General features: G+C 34.1%; 3 protein-coding genes across 4 annotated transcripts in view; all 3 read left to right on the top strand.

Annotated features, from left to right (window-relative positions):
- Positions 1-351: 351 nt before the first annotated feature.
- Positions 352-2,202, top strand: LOC139853347 (zinc finger CCCH domain-containing protein 3). Its single transcript, XM_071842729.1, has 5 exons — positions 352-493; positions 577-644; positions 966-1,038; positions 1,108-1,179; positions 1,891-2,202. Exons 1-5 carry the CDS (start codon positions 361-363, stop codon positions 1,998-2,000), a joined length of 456 nt encoding a protein of 151 aa, XP_071698830.1. The 5' UTR covers positions 352-360; the 3' UTR covers positions 2,001-2,202.
- Positions 2,203-4,443: 2,241 nt separating this feature from the next.
- LOC139852312 (uncharacterized) lies at positions 4,444-7,717 on the top strand. Its single transcript, XM_071841585.1, has 4 exons — positions 4,444-4,789; positions 4,881-4,963; positions 6,824-6,879; positions 7,406-7,717. The coding sequence occupies exons 1-4, from the start codon at positions 4,618-4,620 to the stop codon at positions 7,482-7,484; spliced, it is 390 nt and encodes a 129-aa protein (XP_071697686.1). The 5' UTR covers positions 4,444-4,617; the 3' UTR covers positions 7,485-7,717.
- Positions 7,718-15,667: 7,950 nt separating this feature from the next.
- LOC139853074 (aspartic proteinase 36-like) overlaps positions 15,668-19,580 on the top strand; it is a 46,940-nt gene continuing 43,027 nt past the window's right edge. Inside the window, exons 1-2 of one of the 2 annotated variants that reach the window (XM_071842440.1) lie at positions 15,668-15,841; positions 17,793-17,923. In XM_071842440.1, the coding sequence (XP_071698541.1) occupies positions 15,773-15,841; positions 17,793-17,923 (200 nt within the window). In that variant the 5' untranslated portion in view covers positions 15,668-15,772. Of the gene's footprint in view, positions 15,842-17,106; positions 17,924-19,580 lie in introns of those variants that run through there. The other variant, XM_071842439.1, reaches the window with a different exon arrangement.

Here is a 19,580-nt window from a genome sequence, read left to right as displayed (position 1 = left end):
TAGCTACTTTGAAGTACTTCGAATGGTGTAATCAAGTGTACCCTTTTATGCTAATAGCTAGTTTGATTAGAGTTATGATTTTCGTGTTTTAATCGAAACTGAACCGAATTCGAATTCAATTTTTGATTCCGGTTTTGGTTTGATTTTACTAAAAAAAAATATTCAAAAATCAAATACACTGAATAAATCGAAGAAACTAAAAAACTAACAGATAAATTCAGCCCTACTTTTCTTTTTCACATTTTGACGTTCAGCCGTATGATCCGTATCCGTGTTTCGGACTTTCGGGTACCAAATTAACCGTATATAAATAGGGGAAATTTGTTCCATTTCAAAAATGTGAAAGAGAAGGATCAGAAAATGCCGCTGGGAAAATATTATTGCGATTACTGCGATAAACAGTTTCAAGACACTCCTTTTCATCGCAAACGTCATCTTCAAGGTCTTCAACACCACAAAGCCAAAGCTCTTTGGTACGCTTCCATACCACCAGGCACGTCCCCCTTTTATTATTCACTCAAATAAACCCTAATTTATGAAATTCCACACTATTAATTTGTATCAAATCATATGCAGATCCTAATCAGGTACCTTTACACTCTTCATCAACTACTACTGGTGTTTGCAATCGCTTCATCCGTACGGTAATCCTTATTTCACATTTTTTGATATTTTTATATATTTCATATTACTGCGTGAATTCAATTTTAGGGATATTAATCGTGTAATTCTAAAGTGACTGAAGTGAATTTTGTTTTCGTTTGTTTAATCACATATGAAGTTTTATCTTAAGATTGCCTATAAACTAACTTTAAGCAATTGATTTTGATTTTTGAATAATGTAATAATTGCTTTGAAAAATTAAGGAATGTTACACAACATTATTCAGAGTCATTGTTGTTGTATTTTATATTTTTATTGTGGTACTGTGAATTTGTAACTTATTTCGAGTTGATGTTTTGCAGGGTTCATGCCCTTATGGGGATAATTGTAAATATTTTCATCCCAATCAAAGCAGGAATATGCAGGGATTTACAGGTAAACTTATTGTTCTTTGATTCGCTAACATTTCTGTTAAATGGTACTTAAGTTCATTAATTTGTTTAGTTACAAACAACATGGAAACTCAATTGCCAAATTTCTCTGGAAGTCAACCCATTGAGAAGTCCTCATTGCCAGGTAAGTTCTGATGTAAGCGTGTAAATGTTAGCTTAAATTATTTACAATCTATGATTTAAGATTGTGTTCTTTTCAAATACATATATACTCACATGAAGAGAGACTTACATGTTGCTATATACTTTACAATGATGAAGCAAGAATCCGATTATAGGTCTTAACAAAGTAACCTAGCTAATATGGTTAGGGCTGGTCCCTTTAGCAATTTTCGAGATTAGTAAAAGTGGCAATTTTGACCCTTTTGTTTAGTGGGTTGATTTGGGTCATTTTTACTCTTAGACAGGTCAAATAAAAAATTTAGGTATGGTAAAACATGAAACAACTCAAATATACCGAAAGCTACCTAAAGTCAATTTTTTTAACACTTAAAATTCATGCTTTATACGAAATTAGATTACTTATTGTAATTGTTGTAGAATCTTTTCATAATCATAAATAAGGGTATTATTAGTATATATGTGTGCGTATGTGTATTTATATGAAAAGAGTGGAGGATTGATCAAAAGTGTTTTGACTTGTACCAAGTGTGATGCATTTCAATGCTACCCTGTTTGAACCGTGATCCAACATTCCCTGATCTGTACATCTTTGTACAACAAGACATGAAATATTTCTAATGGCCTCAGGCCAACTGAGAATGCTGCATGCAGCACTGAAATTTTTATGTCAATAGTTTTTTTTTTTTTTGTTTACTACTGTGTCAATACGCAGGTGGCATGATGATAGATAGGATGGGTGGCATGGTGGGAAATTTACCTCCATCATTAAGACCTCCACCAGAAGGCGGATATCCACCTCTGCCGTTTGTAGATTGGGGATGAAGTCTGTTACTTTTCAGATCCTTAATTTTGGCGTATACAGATGCTCGAGTTCATCATTGCTGTTGTTAGATGCTCTAGTTTCGCAAATACCTTAGGATTGAGCTAGTCCTGTTTTTGTGTACATATGAGTAAGGTTACTATAGATCGTATGTAAGGTGTCATTGATGATTATGGGCTTATGGCATTGTACATTGTTACACCACCATGTTCTTTCATTACCTTCAACTCTTGCTAACCTAAGTCGATAGTTAATTGTTAAAAAAAAAAAATACACTTCAATTCTGGTTGTAAATTTATTCAGAGGAGATCTTATGGTCAGTGCAACAAACACATTTTATGATCTAACGTTATTCAATCCCGCTTAGGGGAGACCTAGCTAAAAGAGTAAGTCATGCCATTTGGCCTTATGCTATGTGAGAGGTAAGATGCAAGTTCAGGATAATATAGTTAGCCCTTTTTGTCCAACTTGTAATTCAAGCATTTAACAATCACTACATGGTTATTTAATAGTTAAACACAATCTTTTTTAATTACACACAATCTTTTTTAATTACATTTGGGATTTGGGATATAAAACAAATGAAACAAAGAAGGCATCGCAATGAACGTTGATGGTACGAGCGAGCTATTATTAATAAGATGATGGAGAGTTCGGAAGGTGACGATGGAGAAGATGATGAATCTTCATCTTCGGATGTTTCAAGAATGTTTCAATGTTTCAAGTGTTTACGGGTGGATATGTGGTTTTCCTGTTTGTGTTCCTTAGATTTTTAAAAAAGAGAGATGAAGACGAAGAAGAGACATGAAGATGAGGAAGATCTGATTTATAAATTTAGGGTTGGGAAAATTGTTTAATTGTAACGGAGATAACTAACAGTCGTTATGTTAAGGGACCAACTGCATAAAAATATAACTTTAATAAACTGTTACCTGATGAATAAGTCATTGATTGCATACAATAATACATATATAAAAGCAAATGTATACAATAGGAGATTTTAAAGTTGAATGCATACAACAAGAATTTGATGAAAGTTTAATGCGTTTTCAAACAATTTTCCACATACACAACATATATAAGAATTTCATATTTTATATCTAAAATCTAGATATCTAATACATAGAATCTAATCTAATACTCGTATCTAATACTATCTAATAAGGTTAATCTAATATACTAATATATATAGAGTGAGGATCTCATGAGAACTCCAATTTGAATTGGAAAGAACACCGAAACTCTATTTTTGCTCGACTTCAACTATTTTTGTTAGACTTCAGGAATTGTAGAACACTGATTTCTTTTGTTCGATTTCAGACATTTTTGATCGACTTTAGACATTTTTGTTCGACTTAAACATTTTTGTTCGACTTTAGCCATATTTGTTTGACTTCAAACATTTTTGTTCTACTTTAGCCATATTTGTTCGACTTCAGCCATTTTTTTAGACTTCAGGAATTCGTAGAACAAAGATTTTTTTGTTCGACTTCAATATTTTTGTTCGAGCTCATAGTTGTAAAACAAAAACGATTTTTTTGTTTGACTTCAGCCATTTTTGTTTGATTTCAGTTTATTTTTCTGTTCGACTTCAGGATGTTTTAGAACAAAAACAATTTTGCAGAACAAAAATCATACACATCTAAAAAATGCGAGACTTCAATAATTTTTTCCTGGCCTTCCTATTATTTATTCCACCTCAAAAATTCTCATAGTTGTCTACAGTAAAAAGTTCTCGTTAGTTAGATAAGTACTACTATAATATAATAATAATTATTAATATAGCTATAGTTATTAATTATGAGAGGATTTTCACACACCACTTTTGATCCATGTACACTTTTGTCTTATATATTTACAGTTATGCCCTACATAATCTAGAGAGTTAGATTTATATTATTATTGTAAGTATAATTAAGAACAACAACAATAACAACAACAAAACTCAATACCACATAAGTGGTGTATGAGGAGGTGAGATGTAGACAATCTTTTCTCTAGAATAAACACAAGTCATTTCTCCGCCCAGAGTGAAACACTCTCAAAAGTAGAGAAAGTCATCTCTCTCTTTATTCGACGGATAGAGAGATTGCTTCCGAGTGGACCTCCGGCCAATAAGTAGAAAAAAAATTTAAAAAATTGAGACGTCATGAAAATGGTAAAATCAAATTTCCATGAGTTTTAAATCATGTATGAAATTTACTTTAAGCTCTAAGAGTCAGTCAAGTCGTAATGTTTGCTGTCGACTCAATAACTAGAGCCGTAAGTATAATTAAGAGTAAAATAGTAATTAGATGCACATGAATTAAAAAGTGGTGTGGATCATCTCCCATTAATTATTAATTAATTATAATTATTACTAGTATAATATAATTATAATTGTTTTTTTTTGGTAATTATATCATTTTTAGGTATAGAGAAATTAATTTGATCCACCTACTTTATATTGGTGGATAGATAGATACTGCAAGCCGTCTGTTTCAATTGGGGCAGGTGTTACGTTTCTCACGAGAGCCAAGTATCTCCGTCAACATCGCTACACAAGTAAATCAACTCCGTGATTAACTACAATCAACAATCAGTCAATAACTCGATCGATCTCTTAATCAGTGTTCATCAATGGGGTTACAATGGATGATTTTGACCTACGTTGTCGCAGCCGAAGCGATCGTAGCTTTCTTACTAACTCTACCTGCACCAAAGGCCTTGAAAAACAGTCTCGTTTCAATAATTTCACTTATTCTACAGCCTGCTCTGTTCATCGTTCCGTTTGCTGGTTTTCAGCTTCTAGGTTTTGATTTTTTATTTTATTTTATCATTATTTTCGTTTCAGTTACTTTTTGAAATATGTGATTGATTGTAGTAATTTGTGGTGTTTGTAGATATTTATTGGAAGAAAGAACATAGATTGATGTGTTCTGGTGAGACCTGCACTGCTGCTGAGAGAGATAGGTTTGAGAAATCGGTAAAAACTTTTGTAATACTAATATAATTGTTACTGTATGAATATTTTTGATCTATTTGGTAGGTATACCATATGTAATCTAAGCAATTTTTAGAATTTATAGGGTAGAAAGGATATATCTGTTTGTATTACTGTTTGTGATCTAATACACTTAAGAACACTGGATAAATATGTACAAACTAGTGAACCTTCGTTTCTTTTTGAGTACACTATTTAGTTACAGTTCAGTATCATACTATGCATTCTCGGTTTGGACTGTGCCTTTTTGATTAATAGGGTTGTAAAGAGTTTAGGAATAATGATCCTCTTGTTTCCTGCCTTCCTGGTGTTGGGATCTCTTACGAGAGTTTAATGTGGTGAACGGTTGGTTGCTCATATCAGTTTCATTATGTTTGGATCCATTTGAACTTTAAGTCTCGTCTCATTTTGGCATTAAATTTTTATGTTATTACTAGTCTTATGTAGTAATAATTAGTCTTTAGAGCATATGAAGTTACATACCAAAGGGCTAATGGCCCAGCGGTATCAAAGAGTCTCATTAACCTTGAGGTTATGAGTTCGAGTCACATCGTGGACAAAATGGCTTGTGTTTGCCAGAACACTTCAGTTCAAGAATCCCATTACCACCATAATAGAGGTCATAACAAACCTGTAAATTTTTCCGTTCGTAGATTTTCTAGATTAGGTAATGTATAAATTTTTACAAGTCTTAAGAAATACTTGTCAGAATCTCTCAGTCTTGCAGGCTGCTTGAGCGCCATTAGCATTTTTGTAAAAAGAATTTAGTGCAGGACCTGATGGCTTAATTGAACATAAAGAGAATAACAAGAATGGAATGAAACTCACGGCTTCTTTTATTAAACTGAATAAAAGTCGATACATGAAAAACTGAAAAGACAAATAACCTTCATATTCTTTTTATACTAGCTGGAAAGGGTCCTTATTAAATAAACAAATCATAAGTAAACTAGGACTCTAGCTCTTCCAGCCGTGACTTTCTAGTTCCCACCTTTGCCAATTAAACTGGATCAGAAAACCCATTAAGCCCATGATCACTTTGCAGCCCATTAATAACTAACAACCCATTCTGCAGCTGCTTATTCCTTCTCCTGTAATCCTGACCATAGTGTCGAGCAGTTGCACCTGCATCAGAATTCATCTACTTTTTAATGTTTATCTTGGTGGCATGATAGAGTGCTTAGGAGCAATATTTTTGAGAATATTTTATTATATGATATTAATTAATTAATATATATATATTAATATTATGTCTTAAATTATGTTGAAATATCTGCTTTAATAGTGTCACTTTAATTCAATCGACACTTGTTAATTTGCAACTGTGGTGGATTTTTCCTATGTGCGCTTACTCCTGCTACACTTGCTTATGCTTAGGACATCCGACATCCATTTGCTAAACATTTCTTATAGATGAAAAATATATTTTTCATTACTTCTTTTTATTGCAAGTCCTTTGGCTTATGGGAATGATTGTAGTGAAACTTCTATAGTTGCGTTAGAAACATTGTAATCATCATGAGGCAGTCTGCCATAGTTATTTTGATATTGTTTGCACAGTACGCATAGCCGCATACATTATCACTGAAATTAGTTCTGGAAGGTCTTGTGAACACGAAAAGGTGTCACAAAAAGCCATAAGATTGGCCTAATCTTATTTTTTATCGAACAAACCGTTTTATGTAATTTAAATTATAATCTTAGGGTAGTTGTTTCACTAAGTTTACTTGATACTTGATCTCCAACTCTAATTTTTTATCAAGCTTTGATTTTAATGTCAATATCCAGTGTCTATCAGTTGTTGATACAGTTCATGTATTGATGTTGTGATTGTTTATGCAGATATTCAAGTCACAGAGAAATGTGATTTTGTGTTGTTCAGCATGTCTTCTCTACTGGTATGTGGTTAATTGTATCAACACATGAAACAGATTGAATGCTAACTCATTCTACAAAGATTGACCAAGACACATATCTTAAAAGTAGAGGTGTAAATGGTAGTGGGTCAAAATTGGCACCTTCTTAGTGCAATTATAATCTGTCAGGCTGGGTGGAGTACACTGTAGACCAACAACCACTTCTATATAACCTTTTCAATACTTCTATCACTAATTAATAATTAATGCATAACTTATGACTTCAAAAGCTTTATTATATCTGTGAATAATCTAATGTCTAAACCTTTTAATGAAGCAATTTGTATCATCTAAAAACACACTTTGGATTGATATCTATTGATATAACCCGTTGGAGCCATTTGACCCATTCCCATTTTTACATGCATTCCTTGTCAACATAGCTTAAATGGGATGAAGATGCACATTTACTCGAACACGAGCATTGTTTAAAATAAAATACATATATGTTAGTTTTGACATTCATTCAGTTTGAGACTTTGAGCATCTGCATATGAATATGGTGCAGGTGTGTCTACCGTGTTTGCAAGTACCACAAAGAGATTCAAAGCATGGAGGAAGTTGAAAAGAGGTACAAGGAAGAGTAGTTTTTTCACTACTGCAGTCCTTTTGGAGGAAGATAAGAGGTACAAGGAAGAGTAGTTATATTTCATGCCGGTAGACTTCACTGTACCTTATAATTTGAATTTCTGCATCATCCTGTAATAATCAGAACCTATTAGTATACTATATACACATTGAACATTATGTAATCTTATTAATCCTAGCTGCATAGCATATCTATTTCTCCTTTGGTTCGAATGTGAATTATGTTATGTTTCATGTGTTTCCATATATATATGTTTCGACATACATATATGCATCCATCCAATGAATCCCGTATGTACAATGCATATCGCAGAAATCATTGATATTGTGTCTACGTTGATTCGTCATGTGAAATTTGATTTTACCATTTTCATGGCGTCTCAATTTTATTTTTAATTTAATTTAATTTTTAAAATTTTTTTTACTACTTATTGGCCGGGGGTTCACTCGGAAGCAATCTCTCTATCCGTCGAATAGAGAGGATGACTTTCTCTACTTTTGAGAGTGTTTTCACTCTTTATGGATAAATGACTTATCTTAATTCTCGGATAGGGGAATGATTGTCTACATCTCACCTCCCCTATACACCATTTATGTGATATTGGGTTGGGTTTTGTTGTTGACGATTCCTCATGTCTTTGGCAAACTTTGATGGCCTGGTACTTATTGACCTGTTTCTATATAGTTCTTAATTCATAGGTTAAATTGCTATTTCTTGTTGGAGGTTTTATTGAAATTTCGTGTAGGGTAAAATAATCGATAGCCGGATAAATCACTGAATCGTGGTATTACTTTTCGAAAGTAATTATTCGACCCTTATTGTCTGGGTTACACGAATATCACTTTGGGATAAGACAGAGATTAGTTCTTGTTATTGGCAGTAAACAAGAATTCTTTTGCATAAGAGTATTAAGGTGTTTTTGTATCTATCTTTTCTCATGAATGATAGTCCTTATTTATAGGCACCCCAAAACAAGTATTATTCTACGATGGAGATGTTTCACTAACTAATTTCCTTTTCAAATCTAAAACAAATCATTTTCATAAAGTTGTTTGTTTTACTTCCAACAACCAAATCAAGAAAATCGATTAAATCCTTTTCATAAAGTTGTTTGTTTTATTTTCAACAACCAAATCAAGGAAATCGATTAAATTCTTTTCATAAAGTTGTTTGTTTTATTTCCACGATGGAGATGTTTCACCTAGTGCAGGAATAATACTTCCGTAATCACTCAAATTTGTGATAATGGAAAATCACTTTCGGGTCCGGGTAATCTATCACTTAATGGGTGTACACTCCGTACCTCCTAACCCATTTACAAGTGTAGATTAAATCCCTCAATTACACTAAATTTCCAACAATCCTCCCCAATTTAGTGCAATTCGTTTCATGAGAATTAAACAAATTAAAACAAAAACTTATGCATAAATGAAAATATCTTGAAGATTGAATTTTCACCTTAGTACATTACACATTCCAAATATTCGAGAATCAGGGTGTTCTAAGAATTGAACCCTTCAACCCATTTGAATAACTGAAAATAATATACACATAAGTTTTCAAATACTCTAAAGCTATCCTGACACTTTACAAGCCATGTGTCCATATCCTTTCATGAATGTATCCAAAGCTAAAAGTCCAAGCTTTGTTGAAGCGGCAAAACTTCACATTCACATAGGTAGTTCACTTCAGTCATGCACCTGCTCTTGCACTTTTTCAAATGAACTGTTAAGAAGCTAGACTTCAACCTCACCTTCAGCAGGTCCGAGTACATACCTTACCTTGGGATGATATAAAATTTATGTACTCCAAATTTCTAAGTATAAGCCTTCCGCATTGAATTCAACTTCTAATTTTCATTGGAAGGGAATTGGGTATCTTATAATTAGACATTTATGTGGACTTTAAACCCATCCCCACAGCAGACTTGTCAATCAAGTCTATTGCCAATCCCTTCGTCAAATGATCAGCTAAATTCTGTTGTGACCTCACGAACACTATAGAAATCACCTCATTCATGATGAGTTCACGAATCATGCTATGTCTGACACCTAAGTGTCTAGACTTTCCATTGTACATCTGGCTATAAGCCTTTGCCATTGTCACAGCACTATCACAATGGATAGACATGGGTGCTATAGGTTTAGGCCATAATGGTATCTCATGGATCAAGTTTCTAAGCCATTCTGCTTCTTTACCAGCAGCAGCTAAAGCAACAAACTCAGATTCCATCGTTGAGTTGGTAATGCATGTCTGCTTCTTAGAAGCCCATGAAATAGCACCTCCCCCAAGCAAGAACACCCAACCACTCGTTGAAGAATGATCTTCAATATTGGTTATCCAACTCGCATCAGAATATCCTTCTATTACCGAAGGAAACCCATTATAAGATAAACTATAGTCCATAGTTTTCTTCAAGTACTTCAGTACCCGCCTAATTGCTTGCCAGTGATGAGTACTAGGATTACTAGTATATCTACTCAGTTTTCCCACAGCAAAAGCAATATCCGGCCTTGTACAAGTCATGGCGTACATCAAACAGCCAATCACATGAGAATACTCAAGTTGTGATACAGCTTCACCTTGATTAGGCATAAGCTTCTCACTTGGATCAACAGGGGTACTCACAGGAGTACATTCAAAGCAATTGAACTTTTTCAACACCTTCTCAACATAATGAGATTGACAAATCGAAATTCCTTTGCTTTCACGTTTGATCCTAATGCCAAGGATAACGTCAGCCTCCCCCATATCTTTCATGGAGAATTTTGATGACAAAAATTCTTTTGTTAAATCAACCTGACTTTGGTCAGTCCCAAAGATTAACATGTCATCAACATATAGACAAATTATAACTCCTTTACCAGAATCATCAAATTTGCTATATACACATTTATCTGCTTGGTTTAATTTAAAACTACTAGATAAAACCACTTCATCAAATTTCTGATGCCATTGCTTAGGTGCTTGTTTCAAACCATATAAGGACTTCACAAGTTTGCACACCTTGCCTTCATTACCTGGCATGACAAAGCCTTGAGGTTGGTTCATATAAACCTCCTCATCCAATTCACCATTCAAGAATGCTGTCTTCACATCCATCTGGTGAATAACCAGATTGTGAATTGTAGCCAAAGCAATCAACAGTCTAATGGTAGTGATACGTGCCACGGGAGCATAAGTATCAAAATAGTCAATTCCAGACTTTTGTCTAAGCCTTGAATGACTAACCTTGCCTTGAACTTTTCAATAGTTTCATCTACCTTCATCTTCTTTTTGAAGATCCATTTGCAACCCAAAGGTTTGCAACCAGGAGGTAGATCAGCTAACACCCAAGTGTTATTGCCCATGATAGAATCCATCTCATCATTAATTGCCTCTTTCCAGAATGCAACATCCTGAGACCTCATTGCTTCATCATATGTTTTAGGATCATCATCAACATTGAAACAATACGAATATTGGGTAGAAACATCATCCCTAGAACCTTCAATTAAGTATAACTGAAAATCAGGTCCAAATGATTCAGGTTTCCCTTTTCTTTTGTTTTTTCGAATCTCAAGTGACTGATCAACAGCCTTTTCAGAGACTTCATCATTACAATCCTTATTGATTTCATTATTACTTGGAATCATATCCTTTGGTCTAGGTATAGATGAAAATCGATTTTCATCAAAGATTGCATCCCTTGATTCAATCACAGAATTAATTGAGACAAACTCATTAGGCTCTATAACATAGAACCTATACGCCTTGGAATGTTCAACATATCCAATAAATATGCAATATATACCTCTTTCAGCCAAACTTTTCTTCTTGGGATCAGGCAGTCTTACAACAGCCCTACAACCCTATACCCGAAGATAGTTCAAGTTAGGTTTTCTTTTATTCCAAAGTTCATAAGGTGTAATCTTGTTCCTTTTGTTAGGAACTCTATTAAGCAAATAACAAGCTGTTAATATAGCTTCTTCCCAAAATCCCTTACTTAAACCCGAATAGGATAACATGGAATTAACCATCTCTTTGAGGACCCTATTCTTCCTCTCAGATATACCATTTTGTTGTGGAGTATAAGGAGCTGTGATCTCATGGATAATACCAACGGATTGGAAATACAATTGGTCAATGTATTCACCTCCCCTATCCGTTCTAAGTCTTTTAATAAATGCCTTTTGTTGTAATTCTACTTCAGTTTTAAATATTTTAAATTTATCTAATGCTTCATTCTTAGTATGTAACAAATAAACATAGCAAAACTTAGAAGCATCATCAATAAAAGTCACAAAATATTTCTTGTTCCCTAAAGTAGGAGTTGCATGCAAATCACATAAATCACTATGTATTAATTCCAAAATCTCAGTATCATGATGTATATTTTGAAAAGGTTTCTTAGTGATCTTTGTCAACATACACGTTTTACACTTTTCATTGTTCATATCAAAGGGCGGTATTAATCCATCTTTAGACATATCTTGTATTCTTTTAAAGTGTACATGTCCTAGTCTAGCATGCCAAAGAATAGAATTATTTATGCTAGTAGTAGACATACAAGCAATATCAACACTTACATGTTCAATGTTTAGTCTAAACATTCCATCACTCAAATAACCAAATCCAACAAATAAACCATTTTTAGATAGAACAAACTTGTCAGATTCAATAACTTGCTTGTAACCACAATTATTCAACATACTACTTGAAACCAAATTTTTCCTAATTTGTGGTACATGCAAAACATTAAACAAAGAAACAATATTTCCAGAACTAAAACTTAAATCCACACGACCACGTCCATGAATAGAGGCTGTTGACTCATTTCTCATATGAAGAATTGATCCATTAGTCACCGACTCGTAATTCTTGAACCAACATATATCCTTACATACATGAATAGTAGCTCCAGAGTCAACCCACCACGCAACATCATCATCCTGCACAAAATAAATCTCATATATATACGAAACATAATAATTCTCAATTGAATTATTAAATATATTCTGACCTTTCGGGGCTTAGTTGTTCGAACCATTGCCCGAACCATTTGTGCTAGATCCCTTAGCATTGTTAGTGCCAAAAATAACCTTGCAATCCCTCTTCAAGTGTCCAGATTTACCACACTTCCAACAAGTCAATTTAGACTTCTTATTAGGATCAACTTTGTTATTACCTTGATGTTTACGTTTTTCCTTTTTGTCATTATTACTAGTGAACTTTTTATGTTCCACCATATTGACAACAGACGTACCAGCAACTTCGTTGCTCTTTGGCTTGTCATTATCCTGCAACCTGAGGGATTCCTCAATACGCAACTCAACAAGAGTTAACTCCTCCTTCTTATGTTTCAAAGAATGTTTAAATTCTTTCCAAGATGGAGGTAGTTTATCAATTATGCTTGAGACTTGAATAGACTCATCCATGTTCATCTTATGTTGTGTGAATTGACCAAGTATACGAATGAGCTCATTGTATTGTTCCAAGACCGGTCTAGAATCGACCATCTTGTAATTATTAAAATTACTCACAAGGAACTTTTTACTAGAAGCATCCTCAGACATATACTTGGTTTCTAAACAGTCCCATAGTTCTTTAGCAGATTCAACATTTAGGTAAATATCAAAAAGGCAATCAGCCATACCATTGAGGATTAAACCTCTAGCGATGTAGTCATCGTTCTCCCACTTGAACCTTTTCCGAATTTGTTCAACAGTGGCATCATCACCATGATCTTCAGGAATTGGTGTGCTGAGTACGTACACCACACTCATGCTGCTCAGAAAGAAGTGCATTTTCTTTTGCTATCTCCTAAAATCAATTCCATCAAACTTATCAAGTTTAGAGAAATTCGCCGTCATGTGTTTCATCATAGCCGCCATCGATTATAACAAATAATTACTTTCGATTGTTGGAGGTTTTATTGAAATTTCGTGTAGGGTAAAATAATCGATAGCCGGATAAATCACTGAATCGTGGTATCACTTTCCGAAAGTAATTATTCGACCCTTATTGCCTGGGTTACACGAATATCACTTTGGGATAAGACAGAGATTAGTTTTTGTTATTGGCAGTAAACAAGAACTCTTTTGCATAAGACTATTAAGGTGTTTTTGTATCTATCTTTTCTCATGAATGATAGTCCTTATTTATAGGCACCCAAAAACAAGTATTATTCCACGATGAAGATGTTTCACTAACTAATTTCCTTTTCAAATCTAAAACAAATCCTTTTCATAAAGTTGTTTGTTTTATTTCCAACAACCAAATCAAGGAAATCGATTAAATCATTTTCATAAAGTTGTTTGTTTTATTTCCAACAACCAAATCAAGGAAATCGATTAAATCCTTTTCATAAAGTTGTTTATTTTATTTCCACGATGGAGATGTTTCACCTGGTGCAGGAATAATACTTCCGTAATCATTCAAATTTGTGATAATGGAAAACCACTTTCGGGTCCGGGTAATCTATCACTTAATGGATGTACACTCCGTACCTCCTAACCCATTTACAAGTGTAGATTAAATCCCTCAATTACACTAAATTTCCAACATTTCTTCGTTACGTAATCTGAAGAAAATGAATAAAAAGGCCCCTTCTCAAAGACTTGTATCCAAGATTCCAAACAACACTTAATACTATATAAAAGTAAACAATCATAAGCTTTATATTACACTATCTCTAAGGAATAGAAGTATTTATGAAGTTGAGCATAACATATATAAAATGAAAGTTAAGTTTTTTTTATTTATATAATGGTTTATTAACTTATGAAAGTAGTATGTATGCCTATACTTTGGCATGGGCTTTTGGCTGTTTACAGGATGCTATTGGGTCACCATTGTTTCATTCCTATCCTATTGATCTTGTCTGCATCCACAACCCCAATCTCATCATCAATTCACCATTAATATAAGGACATATGGATGTTGATTCGTCACATCATCGCGGGTCACATAATAAGTTTTACGTTATCCCGGGTTACATAATTAGTTTTAGGTTTGGCAAATTAGATGCATTAATAATTCGGGCAAACGTAAGAAAACACTACATGATTTTGTCAAAATTGCCGATTTTATCCCAACTGATTTTTTTGTCTTAAGTAAAGTTCATTAAACTACTTTGGCATCGGCAGATTTACGTGTTTATATTTTGAATAACCTCCTTTTACATTGTAAACAAAAATATATATATTTTTTAACAGCAATTTGGGATCACCCAGTAGACTAAATCATCCACACAGTGGCGGAAACATGCGGGGGCGGGGGACCCGCCCTCAGTGGATTTGCAATTTTCAGTGTAAAAAATTTGGATTTTTCGATTTTGGCCCAAGTGGAATTTTGTTTTTTTTTTTTTTGCCCCAAAGCCTTTTGCCCCATAACCTTCAAATTTTGCCCAATAACCAGCAAATTTTACTCAAAAACCTCCAATTTTGTCCAAAAACCTCCGTATTTTGCCCAAAAACCTCCATATTTTGGCCAAAAAAGTTACAACGCTTTTAAAAAAATTTCTCACTTGGTGAAAAAAATTTCTTTTTCACCATTGCATCTACGCGATCATCTCTGGCAGTTCCCTTCCAATTCTTTCAAATACCACTCTCACCCACACACGACAAGTCAACAATAGATACAGATATATATTCTATATACAACATCTGATACATTAATGGCATTGCAAATTCATCAAGTCTGCAGGCCTGTTCCATCATCATCATCATCATCATCATCATCATCATCATCATCATCATCATCATCAAATTCTTCACTTTCATCATGTTTTACGAAACAATGTATTGTTTTTGGAGACGTATCTCAGTTTTCATCTATGATGATAATGGTTAATAAGAAGAATGGGAACATGAAAGCAGGATTTAGTTCATCGGTGACGGTGAGATCGAGCTTCGAAACTACGGGTCCCGCTGTGGTTATGGGTCAGGTGACTGAAGTTTTTTTTTTTTTTTTTTTTTTTGAAAGGCAATGTTAGTGGTTAGAGTTAATTCACGAAAATCCCCCCCCCCCCCCCCGAGACTCGAACCCTTGGTCTCCTCGAACACCATGTTAACATGGTGACCAATGAGGCAAAGCCCCATTGGCGTCAGGTGACTGAAGTTAATCAACTCATTGTACTACTAGAGGAAGTTAAGTCTAGTTAAAGTACCTAGTAGATACAAAATCTGATGCGTACATATTTGTTAAATAAGATTGCTTTCTGTATCTGTTAAATCACTTTAATTTCATTATATTTTGCATCTATTTCTAGACACATGACTATTCGTGTAAACAGGTTTTGGCAACATGATCTTGACATTTCCGATTCCGTGGAAGTTGGAACAGGATCATTTAACATGTCTATTGCTAGTAAAGGTGCCAACTTTATAATGATCATCAACACATAAATATATTGTCTCTTTGACATTAGAAATTAAAATTTTAAAGAACTTTAATATCAAACTTGAAAGTTATACCAGAGATTGTAGTACACAAATCTCAACATATGGAATATTAACATGTTATGGTAAAATATCACATTCCAACTAATTAAACTAAGCTAAAAAAGGACCGACCTAGTAAATGTGAGTACCATTTCCATAAGTCAACAGAGTTTAGAGTAGACATTTTGGCTTTCTATATTTATCTTGTGCTTTTCCTTCTTTTTTCACTTTCCTAAAAAGGGAAACAAATAAAGTTTTCCATGTTGAGGCTGCTCGAGGATGGGAATATACAAATTTTTTTTTTTTTTTAAAAAAAAACTTTGTTCACGAACATTATAGATTTGATGAAAAAATATGAACATTTAATAAAGACACTTTGTGATAAATGTTTTTATTTTGGCGGAAAAACGCTCGAAGAAGAAGAAGTAATATATAACAATTATCGTGTTTTTCGAGCGTATGTTGAGGTTTTAGATATTAGGTTTTATAGGGTTTAGATATTAGGGTTTAGAAATTTAGGGTTTAGGGTTTAGATTTAGGATTTAGATTGAGTTTTTAACACGAATGGTTTAGAGTTTAGGGTTTAGGGTTTGGTGTTTTGGGTTTATGGAATAAACCCAAAACACCAAACCCTAAACCCTAAACCCTAAACCCTAAACTCTAAATCGGGCTAAATTTTACTTCACAAAACATGGAAAAAAAAACGTTAGCATTCTTCACGAACAATATTATCTTGAATGTTATTTTTGTCGATCGTTTTTCCGCCAAAATAATAACATTCATCACGAAGTGTCTTTTTTTAAAATGGTCATATTTTCATCCAATCTATAATGTTCGTGAACAAAGTTCTTTCAAAAAACGAATTTTTTTTTTGGCTTCCCCCCGATTGGTTACTTCTCCATTGATACTGCCCATATATATATATATATATATATATATATATATATATATATATATATATATATATATATATATATATATATATATATATATATAACGGCTATTTCGACATCGAATACTCTCATTTGTCACCCACACACGCGTTAGGAGGAAACTCTTCACACATCATCCCCGCATTAGGTACCCGATGTGCTTTGGATTAAAACCGAGTGGCTTAGGGCATACACCTTTATTCACTACAACAGAATCCTTGAGAAAACTTCCCCCTAGATTCGAACCTGCGGCAACTAGGAATCAGATCCAACCCAGAGCTTATACCACTCAGGCAATGTCTTGGTGGATGGGGAATATTTTTACTCAACGTGACTCAACCATGTTATCCCGTGACCGTTTGCAACCATATTATCTCAAGATATGTTGCTACTGATTTGAACCTGAGACTTCTTGTGAGGATATCAGGACCCAAACCACTAATTATCCACTAATTATCCTAAGATGTATTTTATGTTTACAAGTAATGTCATAATCTAATGAGAAACAACCAAAAGGACTAAATTGATCATAAGGCAAAAGCATAGGGATCATATAAAAAACTTAAAAACATAAATGATCAATCAAAGTAATGTATGATGTATTGATCTGTATCACAAGTACCCCAGCCCCCACATGCCATCAAAGCTTTTTAACATTATGAAACATGGGTATAAACCAACACAACCATATATTTCCGTTAAATCTGTTATCCCTTTCTATATTTAGCTTTTTCTTCAACAATTCAATGTGGGTTTCTTTTCTTTCATTCTTTCCTTCCTTCTTTCTAATAACTTCACATGCTTTATATAACATTTTTAACACACAAACGTAGGATTAAATTTTGAGTTATGGATGTGAATAGAAGAGGTGTTGTTGTTTTCAGAATTGGGTTTGTTTTTGTTGTTGTTTTTGAATTATGCATGTTGGCATCTTCCAATGTGGTTTTTCAGGTAAAACATAAATATTCTGACACCAAAAGATCTTTGAATGCACTTAAACATCATGATGCAAATCGTCACCGGAGATTTTTATCATCAGCCGAACTCCCTCTTGGAGGTGATGGCAGCCCGACCTCTGCAGCGTTAGTATATATATATTTTTGTAAATGCATACGAGTACTATTGTTGGTTTCGACTCAAATCTGAATTTGTAAATGCTGTTTATGGATTATATCTGGTATTGCAATTGATCAAATACATGATTAGAATTTATATATTGAGTATGATGATTTAATTTAGGGATAATTTTAATGTATGGCTCCCAAAAAAAAAAAAATTAGCTTCATTTCTAGTGTGGTTACTGTCAGGGGCGGAGCCATGTATTGGCTAATGGGGGCCTGTGACCCCATTCAACAGCCCACTATAAGCCCACTACCATATAAAGCCATTAGCCCATCTAATGTAAAATATGTTAATTTCAAATATGTGACCCCATCGATTCTTGTTTCTAATGCCCAGCATCAAGTTCTTAACAGCTTTTTTGAAGTCTAAAAGCCAACAAGTGCCTTATAAATTCAAGTTTATGCGTGAATTATATTAGACGTATTATTTATAATCAAGCTTGTAATTCTTATAATTTGTAAATTGGATTTTTGAGACACAACATTTTTCGGTATTATTTTGTGACCCCAACCAACCAAACGTCTGGCTCCGCCCCTGGTTACTGTACTTTACAAATAGTAACTAAAACAACAATAGTTCTATAAACAAATTGTAAAATTTTATAAGAGATTAATTAGACTATTTTTTTTTTAATCTTTGCCCAACAAGACACTTCAAACATATTCAGATTATGCTCATACAAAAGCCTTGTCTTCTACGCAGATCTGTCCCTGGTATCAATGCGTACTTATGTGTTAGGAAGAGGGGATCGCTGGACGTTGGGAGATATAAATTTGAGAGAAAAACAACTCTATTACTCACAAGAATAGATTTACAGAGTATTACAAAACTCTTACAAAAAAACTCTCAAACTCACACACACTCTCTAGGTTGTGATTACACTTCTCTGAGTGATTTGGGATGATTTACAATTGAGGTTTGCACCTCTATTTATAGTAAAAATTCTATGGCGGTGGAAGGGTGTGAACGGAGATGGTGGGCGGCCGTCATCGTGTTCATCTTTGCTTCTTCTACATGGTGTTCAAAGAAGGCTACTTTGAACATCTAGAAGGTGAGCTTCTAGATTGTAGGCTGAAAACTTTCAATTCTCCCCCTCCAGCCGAATCCACGAACATTCCAGTTATGTCTCTGCATAACTCCAACTTCTCTCGAGTCACCACCTTTGTTAACATATCCGCAGGATTCTCCTTTGTATGGATCTTCACTAGTCTCAACAGTTGTCGATTAATTACCTCGCGTATCCAATGATAGCGAATATCAATATGTTTTGTACGGGAATGGTACATGGAGTTCTTGCTCAAATCTAGAGCACTCTGACTGTCACAATGTACCTTGTACTCCTTTTGCTTGATTCCAAATTCTTGGAGATAACGCTTTAACCACAACATTTCTTTTCCAGCTTCTGCGGCAGCAATATACTCTGCTTCAGTTGTGGATAATGCAACACACCTCTGTAGTCTTGACTGCCATGAAACAGCTCTCCCTGCAAAAGTGTAAATGAATCCTGAAGTAGATTTCCTACTATCAGGATCTCCGGCCATATCCGCATCTGTATAGCCTTCCAAGATTGGATCAGCTCCCCCGTAACAAAGACATAGATTCTTTGTACCTTTAAGA

The sequence above is a fragment of the Rutidosis leptorrhynchoides genome, chromosome 6 (assembly GCF_046630445.1).
Source record: "Rutidosis leptorrhynchoides isolate AG116_Rl617_1_P2 chromosome 6, CSIRO_AGI_Rlap_v1, whole genome shotgun sequence".
Classification (NCBI taxonomy): domain Eukaryota; kingdom Viridiplantae; phylum Streptophyta; class Magnoliopsida; order Asterales; family Asteraceae; genus Rutidosis; species Rutidosis leptorrhynchoides.
Note: the sequence above shows the minus strand (reverse complement) of the source record. Positions and strands in the feature narration are given on the sequence as shown.